The 24,095-nt window shown below is 46.1% G+C and overlaps 1 protein-coding gene across 1 annotated transcript in view; it reads right to left on the bottom strand.

Moving 5' to 3' along the window:
- The window catches only part of LOC137355542 (adhesion G protein-coupled receptor L1-like), a 392,986-nt gene that overhangs the window by 14,665 nt on the left and 354,226 nt on the right, over nt 1-24,095 (bottom strand). Inside the window, exons 18-19 of the mRNA XM_068020788.1 lie at nt 17,137-17,163; nt 14,495-14,663 (exon numbers count right to left, since the gene is read on the bottom strand). Of these exons, the coding sequence (XP_067876889.1) occupies nt 14,495-14,663; nt 17,137-17,163 (196 nt within the window). The remainder of the gene's footprint in view (nt 1-14,494; nt 14,664-17,136; nt 17,164-24,095) is intronic.

The following is a 24,095-nucleotide window of genomic DNA, read 5'->3' on the forward strand; positions in this document are numbered from 1 at the left end:
CAGAGGGAACCACCCATGTCACACCATGTGGCCTTAACAATGTAACTAGGATTAGTGAAAGTAAACGAGGGCCCATTAGAGGCAGAGACAGGTGAAATTATAATGGGGGAATAAGGAAATGTCAGAGACATTAAACAAATACTTCGTATCTATCTTCTCAGTAGAAGATACAGAAAACATTCCAGAAACAATAGGGAATCAAGGGTTTAGTGAGAATGAGAAACTTAAATAAATCAGTGGGCTGGATTAAATGTCGGGTGGAAGGGAGCTGGCCACCGATGTAAAATTCGATGGCGAACCCGCTTCCACCGAGCCTGGGGATCCGTCCCGTATTTTACTGGCCCCCAGGCTTTAACTGTTCCGAGGCGGGACTTCCACCTGCTTGAGGGAGGAAGTCCCGTCTCATTGAGCTGCCGGACAATCATCGGGTCAGCAGCTCTCAGTCCCAGTAGCGCCACTGGGAGCAGTGGCCACTGCTGGGACTGCAGCCCAGCCGAGGACATGAGCCAGGAATGCAGGTAAGTTTGGGTTGCCTCGCCACGGGTAATTGGTCGTGCCCCAGCAAGGCACGGGGGGGGGGGAAGGGTGGCGTCTTGGGTCCTAGGGGTGGTTAGGGAAGTGGGGGCATCCCTCAATTGGGCACCCTTTGTCCGATTGTCAGGGCATCCCAACCGGGGCAGGGAGAGGCCAACAGCTTTCACTGGGCGACCTTACCCGGCTCCAGAATGCCCACTTGCCACGGGTAAAATCCCCGTGGAGGCGGGCGAAGGCCCTTCAGTGGCCGTTAATTGACAACTTAAGGGCCTTGATTGGCCTGGGGTAGGCGGCCCCTTTTCCGCGCCCCCCCCGCCCTACGTAAAGTGGGGCGGAGGCGGGAGTGGGTCGGACAAGCCTCCTGGAGCCTCCCGCTCCATTTTATGCTACCCCACCCCCCACAATCCGGCTCACAGGGGTAAAGGAAATTTCTGGCCAGTATAACTAAAGAAATAGTACTGGAGAAATTAATGAAACTAAAGTGGTGACAAATCCCCTGGACCTAACGACCTGCATCCTCGGGATTTAAAAGAGAAAGCTGCAGAGATAGTGTGTGCATTGGTTTTGATTTTCCAGCATTCCTTAGATTTTAGAATAGTTCCCAAGAATTGGAAGGCAGCAAACATAACTCTGTTTTTCAAGAAAGGAGGAAGAGGCCAGTTAGCCTCATATCAGCAGTGGACAAATGCTAAAATATGTTATTAGGGATGGGGTAACAGGGCACATAGAGGACCATAATCTGAAAGGGAAACCGTGTTTGAAAAATCTGTTAGGAGTTTTTTGAGGATGTTACTAGTAGGATAGATAATTGGGAAACAAGTGTGTTTGGATTTTCAAAAAGCATTTGATAAGGTGCCATGCAAGAGATTATTACAGAAAATTAGGACTCATGGGATGGGGATAATATATGAGCATTGGATAGAGAACTGATTAATGAACAGAAAACAGAAAGTAGGAATTAACAGCCTTTTTCGGGTTGGCAGGCTGTAACTAGTGGGGTACCACAAGGATCGGTACTTGTGCCTCAGCTATTTACAATCTATATTAATGACATGGATGAGGTGACTGAGTGCAATGTATCCAAATTTGCTGACCATACAAAGTTAGGTGGGAAAGTAAGTGATGAGGACACAAAAATTCTACAGATGGGTATAGGCAGGTTGGGTGAGTGGACAAGAAGACGGCAGAGGGTAAACAATGTGGTGAAGTATGAAGTGAGCCACTTTGGTATGAAAAATCACAGCAAGCAATTAGGAAGGCAAATGGTATGTTAGCTTTATTACAAAGGGATTGGAGTTTAAGAATAAAGAAGCCTTACGACAATTATACAGGGCGTTGGTGAGGCCACACCTGGAGTTTTGGTCTCCTTACCTGAGGAACATACAAATTAGGAGCAGGGGTAGGCCACTCGGCCCCTCGAGACTGCTCCACCATTCAATAAGAACAAAGAACAAACAAAGAACAGTACAGCACAGGAACAGGCCATTCGGCCCTCCAAGCCAGCGCCGATCTTGATGCCTGTCTAAACTAAAACCTTCTGCACTTCCGGGGACCGTATCCCTCTATTCCCATCCTATTCATGTATTTGTCAAGATGCCTCTTAAACGTCGCTATCGTACCTGCTTCCACCACCTCCCCTGGCAGCAAGTTCCAGGCACTCACCACCCTCTGTGTAAAGAACTTGCCTCGCACATCCCCTCTAAACTTTGCCCCTTGCACCTTAAACCTATGTCCCCTAGTAACTGACTCTTCCACCCTGGGAAAAAGCTTCTGACTATCCACTCTGTCCATGCCATTCATAACTTTGTAAACCTCTATCATGTCACCCCTCCACCTCCGTCATTCCAGTGAAAACAATCCAAGTTTATCCAACCTCTCCTCATAGCTATGATCATGGCTGATCTGATTGTAACCTCGACTCCACATTCCTGCCTACCCCAGTACCCTTTCACCCCCTTGCTTATCAAGAATATATCTATCTCTGCCTTAATAATATTCAAAGACTCTGCTTCCACTGCCTTTTGAGGAGGAGAAGTCCAAAGACTCACAACCCTCAGAGAAAAAATTTCTCCTCATCTCTGTCTTAAATGGGCAACCACTAGTCCTAGATTCTCCACCAGCGGAAACATCCTTTCCACATCCACCCTGTCAAGACCCTCAGGATCTTATATGTTGCAATCAAGCTGCCTCTTATTCTGCTAAACTCCAGCGGATACAAGCCTAGCCTGTCCAACCTTTCCTCATAACACACCATGCCCATTCCAGGAATCAGTCGATTAAACCTTCTCTGAACTGCTTCCAATGCATTTACATCCTTCCTTAAATAAGCAGACCAATACTGTACACAGTACTCCAGATGTGGTCTCACCAATGCCCTGTATAACTGATGCATAACTTTTGTATACAATTCTCTTCGCAATAAATGATACCATTCTATATGCTTTCCTAATTTCTTGCAGAACCAGCATACTAACTTTTTGCGATACATACGCTAAAACACACAGATTCCTCTGCATCTCAGAGCTCTGCAATCTCTCACCATTTAGATAATAAACTTCTTTTTATTCTTTCTGCCAAAATGAACAATTTCACACTTTCCCACATTATACTCCATTTGCCAGGTCTTTGCCCACTCACTTAACCTATCTACATCCCTTTGTAGCCTCTTTATGTCCTCTTCACAAGTTACTTTCCGACCTATCTTTGTGTCATCAGCAAATTTAGCAACCATACCTTCGGTCCTTTCATCTAAGTCATTTATATAAATTGTAAAAAGTCGAGGCCCCAGCACTGATCACTGTGGCACACCACTCGTTATACTTGCCAAACAGAAAATGACCCATTTATGCCTATTGTCTGTTTCCTGCTATCTAGTTAATCTTCCATCCATGCCAATATGTTACCCCCGACACCATGAGCTTTAATTTTCCACAATAACCTTTCATGTGGCACCTTATCAAATGCCTTTTGGAAATCTAAGTACAACACATCCACCGGTTCCCCTTTATCCACAGCAATCAGTTCAGCCATGAACTTACTGAATGACAGAGCAGGCTCGAGGGGCTGAGTGGCCTACTCCTGTTCCTAATTTGTATGTTTATCTGTATGCATGTTCTTCAAAGAGCTCCAATAAATTGGGTAAACATGATTTCCCTTTCACAAAACCATGTTGACTCTGCCTGATTACCTTGAATTTTTCTAAATGCCCTGCTATAATGCCTTTAATAATAGTTTCTAACATTTTCCCTAAGACAGATGTTAAGCTAACTGGCCTGTAGTTTCCTGCTTTCTGTCTCCCTCCCTTTTTGAATAAGGGAGTTGCATTCGCTTTTTCCAATCTAATGGAACCTACCCCGAATCAAGGGAATTTTGAAAATTAAAACCAACACATCAACTATCGCACCAGCCGCTTCTTTTAGGACCTAAGATGAAGTCCATCAGGACCTGAGGACTTGTTAGCCCGCAGCTCTAACAATTTGCACAGTACCTGGTGATTGTAATTTTCTTCAGTTCCTCCCTCACATTTCCTGATTTACAGCTATTTCTGCGATGTTACTTGTATCCTGTACAGTGAAGACCAAAGGACATACTTGGCCAAGAGGGAGTGCAAGGAAGGTTCACTAGACTGATTCCTGGAATGAAGGGATTTGTCCTATGTGGAGAGATTGAGTGGACTAGGCCTATATTCCCTGGAGTTTAGAAGAATGAGAGGTGATCTAATTGAACATATAAAATTCTTAAGGGATTTGACAGGGCAGATGCTGAGAAATATGTTTCCCCTGGGGTGGTGAATCTGGGGAGACATAGTGGTAAATGTCACTGAACCAGTAATCCAGACTAATGCCCTGGGGACAGGGGTTCAAATCTCACCAAGGCAGCTGGTGGAACTTAAATTCAATTAACTAATTAATATAAAACAAAATCTGGAATTGAACACTATACTCAGTAATGGTGCCATGAAACTATCATTGATCGTTATAAAAACCCAACTAGTTCACTAATATCCTGTAGAGAATGAAATGTGGTTGACTCTTAACTGCTCTCTGAAATGGCCTCACAAGCCATTCAGTTGTCAAGGGAAATTAGGGATGGGCAACAAATGCTGGCCTTGCCAGTGATGCCCACATCCCATGAACGAATAAAACAAAAAGAACACTGGGTCACAGTTGTGGAATAAGGGGTTGGTGAAATCTCTTCACTCAAAGGGTTGTGAATCTTTGGAATTCTCTATCCCACAGAGCTGTGGGTATAGTCAATATAGAGGTTGATAGATTTTGGGGATTTAAGGGATATGAGGATAGTGACGGAAGGTGGGGTTGAGTAGAAGATCAGTCATGGTCTTATCGATTGGCGAAGCAGGCGCGAAGGGCCAAATGGCCTACTTCTGCTCCTATTTCTTATGTTGTTTTCCCTTGAGTATAGAAGATTAAGGGTGATCTAATTGGGGTGTATAACACAATTAAAGGAATTGATATGGTGGAGAGAAATGATTCTGCCTAGTGGGGGAGTCCAGAACAAGTGGCATAACCTTAAAATTAGAGCTAGGTGGTTCAGGCGTAATGGCCTGGAAGTACTTCCTCACAGAAAAGGTCGTGGAAATCTTGAACTCTCTCCTCCAAAAAGCTGTTGAGGCTGGTGGGTAGGATGGAGGGAGTCAATTGAACATTTCAAAGATTGATGAAATTTTTCTTGGATGTGGTTATTAACGGATATGGAACCAAAGCAGGTAGATGGAGTTAAGATAAGATCAGCCACGATCTAATTGAACGGTGGAACAGGCTCGAATGGTCTCCTCCTGTTCCAAATGAAAAAGTGGGGTGAGGGAAGAGACTGCCAACTGCTTAGCATTGGGGCAGGGTGACACCATCTGTGTGATGGGAGACTGATTATGAATGCGGATCTTCTCATTTCCCACATATACTCACTCACCCTCCTCAATTTTTTTATATATTCGTTCATGGAATGTGGGCGTCGCTGGTAAGGCCAGCATTTATTGCTCATCCCTAATTGCCCTTGAGAAGGTGGTGGTGAGCTGTCTTCTTGAACCGCTGCAGTCCTTGGGGTGTAGGTACACCCACAGTGCTGTTAGGAAGAGAGCTCCAGGATTTTGACCCAGTGACAGTGAAGGAACGGCAACATATATGTTTCCAAGTCAGGATTGTGTGTGGCTTGGAGGGGAACTAGCAGGTGGTGGTGTTCCCATGCATTTGCTGCCCTTGTCCTTCGAAGTGGTACACTGTGCATTAGTGGTGGAGGGAGTGAACCTGGATGGTGTCGAGCTTCTTGACGTTGTTGAACTTGCACCCATCCAGGCAAGTGGAGAGTATTCCATCACACTCCTGACTTGTAGATGCTGGACAGGCACTGGGGAGACAGGAGGCGAGTTACTCACCGCAGAAATCCCAGCCTCTGACCAGCTCTTGTAGCCACAGCATTTGTAAGGCTGGCCCAGTTCAGTTTCTGGCCAATGGTAACTCCAGGATGTTGCCCCCACTGCCTAGCTTCTCTGATAGTTGATAGAAATAAAAAGATGCGAGCCTCTAATTCAGGGCCTGAGCTGGAGAATGAACAATGACTGACTATGCAGCTGGGCAACTTCCGGAGCCCAGCATCCATCAGACTTGCTCCTCCACTGTAACCGTTGGCTGACCTGCTGACTGTCACCATCTCCACCACGCGCCACAGGGTTTACGCATCATCCCACAGGCTACAGAGCCCAGCAAACTGGCCGCAAGGAAATTATCCTCACTGCTTCAGAGCAAGCTGAGTAAATCACAAGACAGACTGTCGTCGCAATTAAGCCATTTGCGGCTGGTTTATTAAGCAACAGCTGCCACCAGGCTGGGAGCTGGTTGCTGGGAGACATGCCAGGCTTGTGGATAAGGTGCCAGCCTCATTACTTCAAATTTGTTATCGTCAGCCCTGCCAGGTCTCTGTGAACTGTCTGAGGGAATGAGTTCACTGTCCAAACCTCTCTCACTGTCTCTGCTTCAGCAGCACTCGACTCTGCCTCTAACTCAGCTCATCACAGAAGCTTAGAACGGTTACAGAATGGAATGAGGCCATTCAGCCCGTCGTGTCTGTGCAGGCTCTCTGCAAGAGCAACTCACTTAGTCCCACTCCCTGGCCTTTTCCCCATCGCCCTGCAAATTGTTTTCTCTTCAGATATTTGTCCAATACTCTTTCGAAGGCCTTGGTTGAATCTGCCTCCAGCACACACTCAGGCAGTGCATTCCAGATCCTAACCACTCGCTGCATAAAAGCGTTTTCCTCATGTGGCCTCTGGTCCTTTTGCCAATCCACCTTAAATCGGTGTCCTTTGGTTCTGTATCCTTCAGCCAATAGAAACAGTTTCTTCCTATCGACTCTGTCCAGATCCCTCATGATTTTGAACACCTTGATCAAATCTCCTCTCAACCTTCTCTTCTCCAAAGAGAACAGACCCAGCTTCTCAAACCTATCCATGTAAGGAAATTCTTCATCCCTGGAACCATTCTCATTCATCTTTTCTACACCCTCTCCAGTGCCTTAACATCCTTCCAAAAATGTGGTGCCCGGAATTGGACACAATACTCTAGCTGAGGCCGAGCCAGTGCTTTATACAGGTTTAACATAACTTCCTTGTTCTTGTACTCCATGCCCTTATTTATAAATTTATAAATCCTCATCCAAGGCTTTGTCATCTCCAGACTTGATGATTCCAATGCTCTCTCGGCTGGCCTTCCCATCTTCCATCCTCCAAAACTCTGCCTCCATATCCTAACTTGCTGCAAGTCTAATTCGTCCATTACCCCTCTGCTCTCTGGCCTACATTGGTCTCAATTTTAAAATTCTCATCCTTGTTTTCAAATCCCTCCATGGCCTCAGCTCTCTCGATCTCTGTAACTTCCTGCAGCCCCACAATGCTCCAAGGTGTCTGCTCTCCTTAAATTCGGGCCTCCAGCACAAGCTAGATTTTAATCACTCCATCACTGGCGGTCGTGCCTTCAGCTGCCTGGGCGCTAAGCTCTGGAATTCCCTCCTTAAACCTCCTCTACCTCTCTCTCCTCCTTTAAGATGCTCCTTAAAACCTAACTCTTTGACCAAGATTCCTGACCTAATATCTGCTTATGTGGCTCGGTGTGTAGTTTGATCATGCTCCTGTGTTTTATTATGTTAAAGGTGTAATATAAATGCAAGTTGTTTTTTGTTGAAACACAATGGAGACTATGGCTGTCTGCAGTGACCATTTGGGGGGTAAATTCAACACTGGGCAATGCTGTAAAATGGATTCTATCTAATTCGCTGCCTACTGTACACCCAAGCCAATTTTGCTTTCCATTAAAATAAATAGGGCGTGTAATTCGCTATTATTCGTTTTACACTCTCACTCAAAGTTATAGTGTTGGGGCAAAGGTCTTTGACCATCAGCATGACCTCGAAAGGGTGAGAGTCAGAGCATGCATCAATAGTTTATCACCTGTCTCATTAGCTGAACACAGTCCAATCTGTAACATTGGTAACCAACAGAAAGCTACATTATGCTCTGTGTTAGACTACGACCTTTATGCCATCTGCTGCAGAGGATAGTGCCAGCAATTTGCTTAACACAGATTCCAGATCAGTGACTCCTAGATCAGGTTCATCCAAATGGTTATCCAATGCATTCCCAGTGAGCCAAATCCCTTTCATTCACCTCCACTGCGCCGAATCCCAATGGACCAAACCCCTCCATTTCCACCTATTGTACGCACGCTCTCGGCTGCATACTCGCTCACACTGCTCCCGGCTGTTCAGCCATTGGTGTGCATTATATCTCGGCAAGTAGAATGTCAGTGCTCTCACTTGTTAAACCCCCATTCAAGGATAATCAGATTCACTATTACCGAACACACTGGAAAAGCTTGAAAATCTACACCTCGATTTTCAAAAATACACATCATTACTGACAGAAGTAACACATATTGAATGGGGCATGACGATTTAAAGGGGTAGCCCCTTTATGAAAATGGTAACCCTTTTTCCTTTTGTTTAACTGACTTGATGCAATGATGTGCAACGCACTGAAATGGAATCTGTGCCACTTGGATGTGAAGCTGAAACAGCAATGATCCATTTCCCTTTCCTCGAAAAACAACAGTGTTTGACAGATGCCTTTTTGAACAAAGTGTTTACAGCACAGAAACAGGCCATTCGGCCCAACAGGTTCATGCTGGCGTTTCTACTTCACAAGAGCTTCCTGCTACCCTGCTCCATGTAGCCCTTGTCAGCATATCCTTCTATTCTTTTCTCCCTAATGTGCTTATTTAGTTTCCCCTTAAAGGCATCTATGCTATTTTTGTGACAACTGCTCTCCTGAAAGGATTAACGTGGGGGTGCCACATTGGTACTAAGCACGTATCACCTTCCTTCAAGCTGAGTCTGTACAGCATTCGTAAGGGATTCAACATGGTTTAGGCTGGCCTGATCCAGTCTTTATCTGACATCCCACACTCACTTCCAGCAAAGGTGGTCAGAGCAGGAACGCTGGCTGATTTTCCACCCGTGTGGGTTCTGCAGCCGATCATGTGCTGCTCTGCCCTGTTGAGGCAGCCAATCACAGTGCGAGTGTGTCTGGTTGAGGCAGCCAATCACAGTGGGAGTGTGTCTGGGACATGTTGAGGGAGCCAATGCCTGGAGAGACTGGGAATTGAGCCTGGGATCCTTCTGATCAGCTACTTACTGCCTTAGTGATTGAGGTGCAGGAGGAGACCATTTAGCCCCTCGAGTCTGATGTGCCACTCAATGAGATCATGGTTGATCTGTGACCTAACCCCATATACCTCAATACCTCTGGATAACAAATATCTATCAATCTCAGGTTTAAAATTAACAATTGAACGAGCATCAACTGCTGTTTGCGGAAGAGGGTTCCAAATTTCTAGCACCCTTTTGGGCTGGATTTTGTGGAGGAGGCAGGGATCCCGAAAAGGCAATGTTTCCGGCGCCAGGATCCCCATCCTTTTAAAGATGGGGACCCCGCCTCGAAGAGCTGCTGGCCAATCACAGGGCCGGCAGCTCAGCAGCTCCACTGGTGGCCATTGCCAGCAGTGCAGAGGCCTCAGATCCAGGCCGAATGCTGGAATGCCAGACCTTTTTTTCATTCGTTCGGGGAAGCATGCGTCGCTGGCTAGGCCAGCATTTATTGCCCATCCCTAGTTGCCCTTGGGAAGGTGGTGATGAGCTGCCTTCTTGAACTGCTGCAGTCGTTGGGGTGCAGGTACACCCACAGTGCTGTTAGGAAGGGAGTTCCAGGATTTTGACCCAGCAACAGTAAACGAACAACAATATAGTTCCAAGTCAGGATGGTGTGTGACTTGGAGGGGAACTTGCAGGTGGTGGTGTTCCCATGCATTTGCTGCCCTTGTCCTTCTAGGTGGAAGTGGTCTTGGGTTTGGAAGGTGCTGTTGAACGAGCCTTGGTGAGTTGCTGCAGTGCATCTTGTAGATGGTACACACTGCTGCTACTGTGCATCGGTGGTGGAGGGAGTGAATGTTGAAGGTGGTGGATGGGGTGCCAATCAAGCGGGCAGCTTCCTGTGTGTTGTTGGAGCTGCACTCATCCCAGCAGGTGAGGAGTATTCCATCACACTCCTGACTTGTGCCTTGTAGATGATGGACAGGCATTGGGGAGACAGGAGGTGAGTTACACGCCACAGAATTCCCAGCCTCTGACCAGCTCTTGTAGGCACAGCATTTATGTGGCTGGTCCAGTTCAGTTTCTGGTCAATGGTAACCCCCAGGACATTGATAGTGGGGGATTCAGTGATCGTAATGCCATTGAATGACAAGGGGAGATGGTTAGATTCTCTCTTTTTTGAGCTAGTCATTGCCTGGCACTTGTTTAGTTTAGAGATACAGCACTGAAACAGGCCCTTCGGCCCACCGAGTCTGTGCCGACCATCAACCACCCATTTATACTAATCCTACACTAATCCCATATTCCTACTACATCCCCACCTGTCCCTATATTTCCCTACCACCTACCTATACTAGGGGCAATTTATAATGGCCAATTTACCTATCAACCTGCAAGTCTTTTGGCTTGTGGGAGGAAACCGGAGCACCCGGAGAAAACCCACGCAGACACAGGGAGAACTTGCAAACTCCACACAGGCAGAACCCAGAATTGAACCCAGGTCGCTGGAGCTGTGAGGCTGCAGTGCTAACCACTGCACCAGCTGTGCCGCCCACTTGTGTGGCGCGAATGTTACTTGTCACTTCTCAGCCCAAGCCTGGATGTTGTCCAGATCTTGCTGCATATGGACACGGGCTGCTTCAGTATTTGAGGAGTCGCAAATGGTGCTGAACATTGTGCAACCATCAGCAAACATACCCACTTCTGACCTTATGATGGAGGGAAGGTCATTGATGAAGCAGCTGAAGATGGTTGAGCCGAGGACACTAGTCTGAGGAACTCCTGCAGTGATATCCTGGGACTGAGATGATTGACCTCCAACAACCACAACCATCTTCCTTTGCGCTAGGTACGACTCCAACCAGAGGAGAATTTCCCCTCTCATTCCCATTGACTCCAGTTTTGCTAGGGCTCCTTGATGCCATACACGGGTCAAATGCTGCCTTGATGTCAATGGCAGTCACTCTCCCTTCACCTCTGGAGTTCAGCTCTTTTGTCCATGTTTGGACCAAGGCTGTAATGAGGTCAGGGGTGAGTGACTGGGCGGAACCCAAACTGAGCGTCACTGAGCAGTTTATTGCTGAGCAAGTGCCGCTTGACAATACCGTTGACGACACCTTCCATCACTTTGCTGATGATTGGGAGTAGACTGATGGGGCGGTAATTGGCCGGGTTGGATCTGTCCTGCTTTTTGATCACTAGACATTCCTGGGCAATTTACCACATTGCCAGGTAGATGCCAGTGTTGTAGCTATACTGGAACAGCTTGGCTCGGGGGTGTGGCTAGTTCTGCAGCACATGTCTTCAGTACTATTGCCGGAATATTGTCAGGGTTCATAGCCTTTGCAGTATCCAGTACCATTAACCAATTCTTGATATCACGTGGAGTGAATTGGATTGGCCGAAGACTGACATTTGTGATGCTGGGAACCTCAGGAGGAGGTCGAGATGGATGATCCACTCGTTACTTCTGGCGGAAGATGCATGCCTTTCGCACTGATGTGCTGGGCTCCCCCATCATTGAGGATGGGATAAAAACAAGAAATGCTGGAACCACTCAGCAGGTTTGGCAGCATCTGTGAAAATAGAAGCAGAGTTAACGTTTCGGGTCGGTGACCCTTCATCGGAACTGACAAATATTAGAAAAGTCACAGGTTATCAGCAAGTGAGGTGGGGGTGGGGCAAGAGATAACAAAGGAGGTCTAGATTGGACCAGGCCACATAGCTGACCAAAAGGTCACGGAGCAAAGGCAAACAATATGTTAATGGTGTGTTGAAAGACAAAGCATTAGTACAGATTAGGTGTTAATACACTGAATATTGAACAGCAGCAAGTGCAAACCTGAAAAAAAACAGTGGGTAAGCAAACTGAACAAACTAAGATGAAATGAAATAAATGCAAAAAAAAGATTGTACCCCCCATTTTACTTTCCTTTTTAGTTATTTTTTCGTCCTTTTTTTTTTTACATTCTTTTTTACATTTTTTACAATCTTTTTTTTTGCATTTATTTCATTTCATCTTAGTTTGTTCAGTTTGCTTACCCACTGTTTTTTTTCAGGTTTGCACTTGCTGCTGTTCAATATTCAGTGTATTCACACCTAATCTGTACTAATGCTTTGTCTTTCAACACACCATTAACATATTGTTTGCCTTTGCTCCGTGACCTTTTGGTCAGCTGTGTGGCCTGGTCCAATCTAGACCTCCTTTGTTATCTCTTGCCCCACCCCCACCTCACTTGCTTATAACCTGTGACTTTTCTAATATTTGTCAGTTCCGATGAAGGGTCACTGACCCGAAATGTTAACTCTGCTTCTATTTTCACAGATGCTGCCAAACCTGCTGAGTGGTTCCAGCATTTCTTGTTTTTATTTCAGATTTCCAGCATCCGCAGTATTTTGCTTTTATTGAGGAAGGGATGTTTGTGGAGCGTCCTCCTCCTGTCAGTTTTTTAATTGTCTACCACCATTCACGACTGGATTGGTTGGACTGCAGATCTGATCCATTGGTTGTGGGATCGCTTAGTTCTGGTTGAATACACCAACCTTTAGTTGTGGTTGAATACAATTCTGCTGCTGCTGATGGCCCACAGCGCCTCATGGGATGCCCAGTTTTGCACTGTTAGATCTGTTCAAAATCTATTCCATTTTGCACAGTGGCAGTGCCACACAACACAATGGTGGGTACCCCTGTGTGAAGGCGGGTCTTTGTCTCCACGAGGACTGTGTGGTGGTCACTCCTATTAATACTGTCATGGACAGATGCATCTGCAACAGGTCGACTGGTGAGGATGAGGTCAAGTAGGCTTATCCTTCTTGTTTGGTTCCCTCACCACCTGCCGCAGACCCAGTGCAGCAGCTGCTGAGCCACTCTTGGTGGTGGACATTGAAGTCCCCTACCCAGAGTACATTTTGTGTCCTTGTACCCTCGGTGCCTCTTCCACTTGATGTTCAACATGGAGAAGCACTAATTCACCAGGACAATTGGTGGTAATCGGCAGGAGGTTTCCTTGCCCATGTTTGACTTGATGACATGAGACTTTATGGGGTGCAGAGCCGATGTTGAGGACTCCTGGGGCAACTCCCTCCTGACTGTATACCACTGTGCCACCACCTCTGGTGGGTCTGTCCTGCCAGTGGGTAAGGTATGATTCCGTGAGTATGACTATGTCAGGCTGTTGCTTGACTAGTCTGTGGGACAGCTCTCTCCAATTTTGGTACAAGCCCCCAGATGTTTGTAAGGAGGACTTTGCAGGGTCGACAGGGCTGGGTTTGCCGTTTTCGTTGCCTAAGTTGATGTCGAGTAATCCATCCGGTTTCATTCCTTTTCTTAGGCTTTGTAGCAGTTGGATACAACTGAGTGGCTTGCTAGGCCATTTCAGAGGGCATTTAAGAGTCAACCACATTGCTGTGGGTCTGGAGTCACATGTAGGCCAGACCAGGTAAGGACAGCAGATTTCCCTCCCTAAAGGACATTAGTGAACCAGATGGGTTTTTACAACAATCGACAATGGTTTCATGGTCACCAGTAGACTAGCTTTTTTTTTTTAAATTCCAGATTTATTAATTGAATTCAAATTCCACCATCTGCCGTGGTGGGATTTGGACCCATGTCCTCAGTGCCTGGGGCTCTGGATAACTAGATACTAGCATTATCACTAAGCCACCGCTTCCCAGTAAGTGAGGCCGGTTTTCTGGGGCCAGGCTGGAAGGCCCTGGTGAGGGGAGGTGGTCATAAAGTTCAGGGGGAGGGGGTTCCTGGGAGGTGTATTGTTTCCCAGCCAGGGCACTCCATGGGTCACAGATTGCCCATGGAGGAAGGACACCCACAAGCTCACAGGGAGGGTGCCTCGTTTTACAAGGCACCTTCCCTGGATGGCAGAGCAACCTCTCACCTCACTGCTGCTGGTTAAATATCAGCAGCGAGGGGAAGAGGCCCTTGAGTGGCTGTAAATAGGCTACTTAAGGCCCTCAATTTGCCTCTGGGCCTATCCCACCCTTGGGAAAATCACTTGGTGACATGTGGCGATGGGCCTGCCACACCCCCCCGCCTCTGACCCCGCCCAGGGGGGCCCATAAAATCTAGCCCTTTGTAGAAGTGTTTCCTAATTTCACTCCTGAAAGGGTTGACCCTTAAGTTACACTATGCCCCCTAGTTCAAGACTTCCCAATCAGTAGAAATAATTTCTATCTACCCGTTCAGTGCCTCTTACTATCTTAAAAACTTTTGATGAAATCACCCTTAACCTTCTAAATTCCTGGGAAAGTTCTCAAAGATTAAATTCAAGGAGTTGAGAGAGAGTCTTACTTTCTTCTGGAGAGCGCAGTGAAAAATGAAGATGAACATTCCCTGGAAGGCGTTGAACGTTGTGAAGAGATAGGCCATCACCATGGACTCCTCATTGATAAACATCAGGCCAAATGCCCAGGTGAGACCCAACAGGAAAAGGAGAGCGATGGCACCCAATGCCCAGGACCTAAAACATAGCACGAAGAAGGCTCAATTAGTTTGCACATGCAGAATAATGAGATAGATTTCATAAACCACACGGGGAGGGAGAGGAGATCTTATAACTTTATTTGTAGTGACTTCAAAAGCAGGTGGTTACAATTTCAGCACGAATAGCAAACAGAGATACTTGCCTGTAAAATGTTGCCATTTTATTAAGTTGTTTAACCCCTTGGGGAGACTAACACCAGAACCTCATTTTGCAAACACAACTCATACTCAAAACTGATTTCAGCATGTTTTACTTAAAGGGGTCACAGTACAGCTGCATATAAAGTGGAAGAGACAGCTCGTCACATTCCTGACCTTCAACTTCCCTGGCTGTCACAACTCCTCAACACACATCCGGCAGCTAAGGAAAGGCTTGTGAGTGAAGATGGATTCCACGATTCTGAAGGAGCAGCTACATGCAAAAGGATCACGGGATGGATAAGGGAGTGACCCCTGTGGTGAGCAGAGAACAAAGGATGTGCCAATTGCTTGAGAGGGCAGTTGTGTTCTTCCTTGGAGAGTTGGATACTCCCACCAGGGAAGGCCCTACTTAGTGGTACTATCCATCCTGCAGAACTCCAGATGTTTTTTATAACCCCCTTTCAACCTACCCATATATGTCGGCTGGATTAATTTTGTTGGGTTGCCCCTTGCTGGACCCCTGTCTGTATTATAGCAGGCACAGTGCAATACTGTAAACCGCGTGATAGCGAGTTGGCAGTCCCTCCCTCAATTTACATCTCTCCCCATTTTTACTGCCATTGAGGTCAGCCATGGCTCAGCCCTTGCCTCTGAGCTAGCAGGTTGGGGGTTCAAGGCCCATTCCACGGACTTGATAACAAAATCCAGGCTGATGCTCCCAGCACAGTACTGAGGGAGTGTTGCACTATTGGAGGTGCTGTCTTTCAGACGACATGTTAAATCAAGACCCTTTCTGTCCTCTCAGATGGGCATAAAAGATGCTATGGTGCTCCTTTAAAGAGCAGGGTTGTTCTTGCCAATATTTATCCCTCAACCAGTATCACTAAAATGGATTATGTCACTAGTCATTTCATTGCTCTTTGCGGGATCTTGCTGTGTGAAAATTGTCTGATGCGTTTCCTACATTGCAACAGTGCCCACACTTCAAAAAGTACTTCATTAGCTATATACGTACTTTGGGATGTTATAGAAAAACAAGCATTTTGCTTTCATTTTAAATTGGGTATTTGAACTCAGCAGAGAAGAAACTCATATACTCCAAAAAGAATTGTAATGAGGAGAAGCAAGCTGAGCTCTACAAGGGCAGCTGTCCCAATGCTGATGGCTCCACTCCTACATGGGTAGCCAGCTCAAGCCCAACGCACCTGCTCTTTCATGACCACTCATACTGACCCGACAGTGTGGAGGAAGAATCTATCATTAGTCGACTTTTTTTTTCTTGTATTTAATCATGGAACAGAAACCCCAAACTGATCCTCAAATCATTTCGATTCCAGGCGTAAGAGAGACTGAGACTCTTTCAGTAGCTCATTAGGAGTGAGGGATGGAATAGGGAAAGGAAAGAGACAGCAGATAGCCAGACAGCTATTCCAATCCCTGTACGCAGAGATAACCCTGTAAGCTCAGAGCCAACTGTACTGAACTCATTGCCTCAAACCACTGACAATAGCGATAAGGTGACAGACTGACAGTGGAGGGTGGCCATGCTGATCTGGACAGAAGGAGAAGGACTTAAGCTCAGGTGAAACACCCTAATTGTTAGCACCCATGTAAAGGCTACTTCCCACCGGTTTGTCATTGACATTTTCTGCTCCGGTTCATGCTGTATTTGGAGCTGCAATTGGGTACCTGAGAATCATAGCATGTTACAGCACAAAAAGAGGACATTTGGCCCATCGTACCTGTGTCGGCTCTTTGAAAGATCTATCCAATTAGTCTCTCTCCCCTGCCATTTCAAGTTACCATTATATCTGCTTCCATCTCCCTCTCAGACAATGCATTCCAGATCCTAACAACTTGCCTAATCCTCTCCCTCTGTTTCTTTTGCCAATTACCTTAAATCTGTGTCCTCTGGTTACCGCCAGTGGAAACAGTTTCCCCATATCTATCAAAACTTTGCAATGTTTATTTTAATCTCCCCTTAACCTTCCCTTCTCAAAAGAGAACAATCCCAGCTTCTTTAGTCTCCCTCATGGTTCCTCATGCCTGGTTTCATTCTGGTAAATCATCTTTGTCCCTGCTTCAGGGCCTTGACTTCCTTCCTAAAGTGCCCAGAATTGGACACAATAGTCCAGCTGATGGATTTCCTGTGTTTTCTGATTCTTTTGGACAACAAGTGACTCTCACAGCAGACCCCAGCAAGGAACACTGCGATCATTAGTACCCACTCAAGTGGGTGCAGCTGAAAGGGTAAGACAACAGGCGGGCGGTGGCTGCACTAGGTTTGACATTGTAACACTAGATCTTACTTGAGAAATGGTTTGTTGTCCTCATATCTACAGAAGCAAAGAAAAGAGGTTCCATTAGAATAAGCACCAGTGGTGGGAGATCACATTAACACCTTGACAATGGCTCTGTGTAACCCAATTCCTGGTAGCCAACATGCAACTCCAGGAAGCCGCACAATTACAAGCTCCAAACGCTAACCATCTAGCCAACTCTGTAGCAAGTGACTGTTTCTGTGTGACGTAGCAGTTTGCAGGAGTGTTGGAAGGATAAAGTACCCTGCATTATTGTCCATTATACTGCCAAAGGCATCTGTAATCCTTGAGAACATGAACATTTACTGCTGGACAAAGGGATGAAACAGACACTCATGACTGCCAATGTAGGGGTGAGTCGCAACTTCCCTATGCTCCTGTGTCCTCACTATAACAGCAGAACACATGTTTGATAGGACAGATTGTGCTGATATAAAAACAGAAAATGCTGGAAATACTCAGCAGGTCTGGCAGCATCTGTGGAGAGAGAAACAGAGTTAACGTTTCAGGTTTCCGATGAAAGGTTAACGATCTGTTTTATTTCCGATTTCCAGCATCTGCAGTATTTTGCTTTTATTAGACTGTGGATTACATAGAAATCACAGCACAGAAAAAGGCCATTCAGCCCAAATGGTCCGTGCTGGTGTTTGTGCTCCACACGAGCCTCCTCCCACCCTACTTCATCTCACCTTGCATTCCTTTCTTCCTCAGGTGTTTATCAAGTTTCCCCTTAAATGTACCTATTCACCTCAATGCTTGTGGTATCATCTTTATAAATCTTTTTTTGCACCTTCTCCAGTCCCTATACTTTGACACATTCCTAGCTGCCCTTGAGAAGGTGATGGTGGATCATCTTTTTGAACTTCTCCCACTGCGCTGTTAGGCACTTTCAAGATTTTGATCCAATGGCAGTAGATGAACAGCAATATAGGTCCAAGCAAGGATAATATGTGTCTTGGAGGGGATCTCGGAGATACTGGTGTTTTCATGAATCTGCTGATCTTTGCTTCCAGCTTGTGAATATTGTGAGTTCGGAAGGCGCTGTCGAAGGAGCCTTGGTGAGTTGCTGCAGTGCATCTTGTCGATGGTACACACTGCTGCCACTGTGCGCCGGTAGTGGAGGGAGTGAATGTTCAAAGTGGTGGATGGGGTGCCGATCAAGTGGGCTGCTTTGTCCTGGATGGTGTCGAGCTTTTTTTTACGTCGGTAGTGGGCAAATTATTGGAGAGGATTCTGAGAGACAGGATTTATGATTATTTGGAAAAGCATGGTTTGATTAGAGACAGTCAGCATGGCTTTGTGAGGGGCAGGTCATGCCTCACAAGCCTTACTGAATTCTTTGAAGATGTGACAAAACACATTGATGAAGGAAGAGCAGTGGATGTGGTGTATATGGATTTTAGCAAGGCGTTTGATAAGGTTCCCCATGGTAGGCTCATTCAGAAAGTGAAGAGGCATGGGATACAGGGAAAGTTGGCTGTCTGGATACAAAATTGGCTGGCCCATAGAAGACAGAAGGTGGTAGTAGATGGAAAGTATTCAGCATGGAGCTCGGTGACCAGTGGTGTTCCGCAGGGATCTGTTCTGGGACCTTTGCTCTTTGTGATTTTTATAAATGACTTGGATGAGGAAGTGGAAGGCTGGGTTAGCAAGTTTGCCGATGACACGAAGGTTGCTGGAGTTGTGGATAGTGTGGAAGGCTGTTGTAGGTTGCAACGGGACATTGACAGGATGCAGAGCTGGGCTGAGAAGTGGCAGATGGAGTTCAACCTGGAAAAGTGTGAAGTGATTCATTTTGGAAGGTCGAATTTGAATGCAGAATACAGGCTTAAAGACAGGATTCTTGGTAGTGTGGAGGAACAGAGGGATCTTGGGGCCCATGTCCATAGATCGCTCAAAGTTGTCACCCAAGTTGATAGGGTTGTTAAGAAGGCGTATGGTGTGTTGGCTTTCATTAACAGGGGGATTGAGTTTAAGAGCCGCGAGGTTATGCTGCAGCTCTATAAGGCCCTGGTTTGACCACACTTGGAATATTGTGTTCAGTTCTGGTCGCCTCATTATAGGAAGGATGTGGAAGCTTTAGAGAGGGTGCAGAGGAGATTTACCAGGATGCTGCCTGGAATGGAGGGCATGTCTTATGAAGAAAGATTGAGGGAGCTAGGGTTTTTCTCATTGGAGCGAAGAAGGATGAGAGGTGACTTGATAGAGGGGTACAAGATGATGAGAGGCATAGATAGAGTGGATAGCCAGAGACTTTTTCCCAGGGTGGAAAGGGCTATCACCAGGGGGCATAATTTTAAGGTGATTGGAGGAAGGTTTCGGGGAGATATCAGAGGTAGGTTCTTTACACAGAGAGTGGTGGGTGCGTGGAATGCGCTGCCAGCGGTGGTAGTAGAAGCAGATACATTAGGGACATTTAAGCAACTCTTGGATAGGTACATGGATGATAGTAGAATGAAGGGTAGGTAGTTAGTTTGATATTAGAGTAGGTTAAAGATCTGGCACAACATCGTGGGCCGAAGGGCCTGTACTGTTCTATGTTCTATTTTTTTTTCTATGAGCTTCTTGAGTGTTGTTGGAGCTGCACCCATCCAGGCAAGTGGAGTGTATTCCAAAACACTCCTGACTTGTGCCTTGTAGATGGTGGACAGGCTTTGGGGAGACAGGAGGTGAGTTACTTGCCACAGAATATCTAGCTTCTGACCTGCTCTTGCAGCTGTGGCATTTATGTATGAGGCTGGGGAGTTAGTTTCTGGCCAATGGCTGTTGATGATGGTGGAGCTGGCATCTGAGAGTGGGACAGGTTGTGTGTTGGTGATGCGGGAACTGGCATCTGAATTTGGGACAGGCTGTGTGTCGGTGATGGAGGAACTGGTACATTCACTATCCCGCTCCTGATTCAAGCTGGGTAACATTTCCAATATTTCAGGAAATGGCCATTCGTCATGTATGAATTTAGATTGCGACCCTTAGTAAACTATTTGACAAAATTTCCCCTGTTGATTGCTCCCATTAGATCAGTTCCCAGAGCTGTGAGTTCCGGCCACATTCAGTCCCAATTGCCACCCCCCTCCTCCTCACCATATCCATACCCTCACAGAGCCAAATACATGTAGCCAGTGACATCTCCCAAGATACACAATCTACAGGAGGTACTGGGATGAGTAGTCAGACTGATAAGCAGTCCCTGTGGGGATAGATCGGAGATAAGCAGCAGGGGTGGTGGTGGTAATACAGCATTGTACCCAATCCCATCACTTTCCCAAGGGGCAGGTTAGATTAAATTAACCCCTCAGTGCATGTTCTGAGAGATACGCAGGCACTGGCAGAGGATATACCATCTGGGATACAGAGTCCAGGAAATACATAGCTGCTGGGGACGGCTACACAGTTTCAAGGTTATATAAACTCAAAGATACACAGCCCCCGGGGGTTTTATGGTCTTAGCATCATAGAATTATGCTGCACAGAAGGAGGCCATTCAGCCCATCGTACCTGTTCCAGCTCTTTGAAAAAGCTATCCATTTAGTCCCACTCCTGCGGCTTTGGCAAATAGTCCTGCAATTTTTTTTCCTTTCCATGTATATATCCTGTTCCCTTTTGAAGGTTAATATTGAATTTGCTTTGACCATGCTTTCAACAACAACTCGCTGTATGAAAATTTTTCCCCCATCTCTCCTCTGCTTCTTTTGCCAATTTCCTTAGATCTGTGTCTTCTGGTGACTGACTCTTGAGCCAGTTGAAAAAGGTTTCTCCTTATTTACTCTATCAAAGCTCTTTCACCTCTCTCAAATCTGCCCTTAATCTCTGGTCTAATGAGAACAATCCCAGCTTATCTCGTTTCTTTCAACAATTGATGTCCCACATCCCTGGTACTATACTAGTAAATCTCCTCTGCACTTTCTCCAAGGCCTAGACACCCCTATCAAAGTGCAATGCTAGAACTGGCCACAATACTTCGGAGGGTGCAGAGAAGATTCACCAGGATGTTGCATGGGCTGGAGCATTTCAGCTATGAAGGGAGACTGGATAGGCTACGGTTGTTTTCCTTAGGGCAGAGAAGGCTGAGGGGGGACCTGATTGAGGTGCACAAGATTATGAAGTAGATAGGAAGGAACTTTTTCCCTTAGCGGAGGTGCCAATTACCAGGGGGCATAGATTTAAGGTAAGGGGCAGGAGGTTTAGAGGGGATTTGAGGAAAACTTTATTCACCCAGAGGCTGGTTGGAATCTGGAACACACTACCAGATGGGGTGGTAGAGGCAGGAACCCTCACAACTTTTAAGAAGTAGTTAGACAAGCACTTGAAATGCCATAGCATACAAGGCTACGGGCCAAGTGCTGGAAAATGGGATTAGAATAGATAGGTGCTTGTCAGGGACCTGACAGGCCAAAGGGCCTATTTCTGTGCTGTATAACTCTATGACTCTAGTGTCTAACCAGTGATTTATAAAGATTTCATGTCATAAAATTAAGGATATAGTTTGGAAAATATGACCCTGGGAAATACACAGTTTCTGGGATACCTAGTCACAGGATGGATATACATTCTCCAGGATACAAAGCCCAGGAGATGTGTAGTCCTTGGGTGCGTACAACCCTCTAAGACTAACCCGAATGCACACAGCTCTCTCAGTGTGGTGAGTTAGATCCTCTTCAGTTCAAGGCACTGTTTACAGTCTAGCCTTACACAAGTTAGCACATGGATTAAAGCCCATTGTTCTACAGTGAAATATAATCTAAACCACAAGGACCACAGAGGGGTGGTAGGGGAGTGTTGTGGTGGGGAAAGTACACTGTTCTTCTATTTCTAGCACCTGGCTTCACATCCAGCCCAGCGAGGTGAAAGAGAATTAAGTACTGGGAGTCTGAGCAGCATCAATCCGACACACCAATAAATACAGCTGGTATAGGAACTGGTGTAGGAAATGTCACACAGGCACAGCAGGAAGGTTACTCTTCTGACATTATGGTTAGAGATTATTTGGACAATGCAGAGGGAGCTGCATTTACTCTGTATCTAACCCGTGCTGTACCTGCCCTGGGATGGCCATAAAAACTGGAAAAATCTTCTTCATTCGACACAATGTTTATGGAAAAAAGTACATTTTGCAAAATAAAGCAGCGAAACAGGATCAGAAAAATGACAAAAGTTCAACAATTTAATGTAGAAAATAAACTTTCTGTTTGAATTGTTGGTGACCCCGTTTTTGTTAAAACAATGGACTAAACCTCAATCCTGTTCAAATGTTGATGTCATCCATTGGAACAGTTCATGTGTAAAGAGGGGAGTGCTATGGCATTGCTTAAGATGCATGTTCAGCTGTGTAGTTTTAATTACTTACCATTACTCAAACAGACTTGTGTAACTGGAACTCTGCTGAGCAGGCACTAAACGCAAGAACCTGCACCCCGAGGAATCAGTGTGGCCTAGGACGTGCTCAGAACAGTGAACACGGCATACATAACGAGGGGAGAAAGCCTTAAGGAAGCCCACATACACAGTGACCCTGGAAAGTTAGAACAACCATATACCTCCCGAACCCTTGGCCTCCGTGATTGCAGTGTTTACTCTTGACAGGATGCACTCAGGCAACTCACCAATGCTTCTTTGGCCCCTTGGGGCCATATCTGAATCTAGTTTCTGGGCTGTGGCATGTTGGGCATTTACTAGGTCCAGGCATTACTTGGTCACATGTCCAGGTGGCACTGGGTCACTGAATCATGTGTTTGGGTGTTACTGGGTCACATGTCTGGACATCACTGGGTCATGTGTTTGGGTTTCACTGGATCACGTATCAGGGTGTCACTGATCATGTGTCTGGGTATAATTACGTCGTGTAATTAGGTCAAAAATCCTGGAACACCCTGTCTAACAGCATTGTGGGAGCATCTTCACCCCATGGTTCAAGAAGGCAGCGCACCATCACCTTCTCAAGAGCAATTAGGGATGGGCAACAACTGCTGGCCTTGCCAGCGGCGCTAATATCTCGACAATGATTAAATAGAGTTTACCTGCACGTATTTGCTGTATTGTGAGGGAGGCCGTTCGACCAAAACCTACCTGACATAATCACATGGCTGTAATTCCTTAAAAGTCTCAGTCCATTTACAGGGAAGTGTGGAGACTGGAAGTAAAAAATTGGGACACTCCCAATGTTGAGTTCAACACCTCTGCTGCCAGCTCCCTGTCACCTATCCACTTTATAATTTATATGCCTATCACCCATGGTAACAAGATTAAGGCTGGGATTGATCTCCTTACAGCAGAAAAGGTTATGGGGAAATTTAATGGAAGTGTTTAAAATTGTGATCGAACAGAGAGGGAGAAATTGTTTCCACTGGCAGAGAGGTTGGTAACCAGAGGGCACCGATTTACGGCAAAAAAGGCAGAGGGGATATGAGGAGAATTATTTTTTAAATAGGTGATTTGGAACGCGCTGCCTGAAAAGATGGTGGAAGCAGATTCAATAATAGCTTTCTAAAGGGAATTGGATAAATACTTGACAAGGAAAAAAATTGCAATGCCAGGAGGAATGAGTGAGAGGAGTGGGACTAATTGGATAGCTCGTTCAAAGAACACACCCAATGGGCAGACTGGCCTCCGTCTGTGCTGTAAGGTTCAAAGTGATTTCCCGCAGCCTAAAAAGGCAAAGACCCATTGGGTTACACAGACACATTCAGCACGGAAGACACAGTGATATATTTATAAACAGCAGCAACTGCAATGGAGTGAAATGTTAGATTGCATTACAGGAACACATCAGCACAAGTGCCAAACCCACTCAACAAACGTCTACAAGCACACGAGCAGCTCAAACCTGGGGCTTCTTAGCCAGTGCACTCTTTAAGGCTTTTTCAAAAAAAGACTACATTTTTATTTCCAATTTATCTCTTCACCACAAGCTGGGTAAATCTTTGTGCAGCCCCGGGAGAAATGAGGACCCA

This window comes from Heterodontus francisci, chromosome 43, assembly GCF_036365525.1.
Source record: "Heterodontus francisci isolate sHetFra1 chromosome 43, sHetFra1.hap1, whole genome shotgun sequence".
NCBI classification, from domain to species: Eukaryota; Metazoa; Chordata; class Chondrichthyes; order Heterodontiformes; family Heterodontidae; genus Heterodontus; species Heterodontus francisci.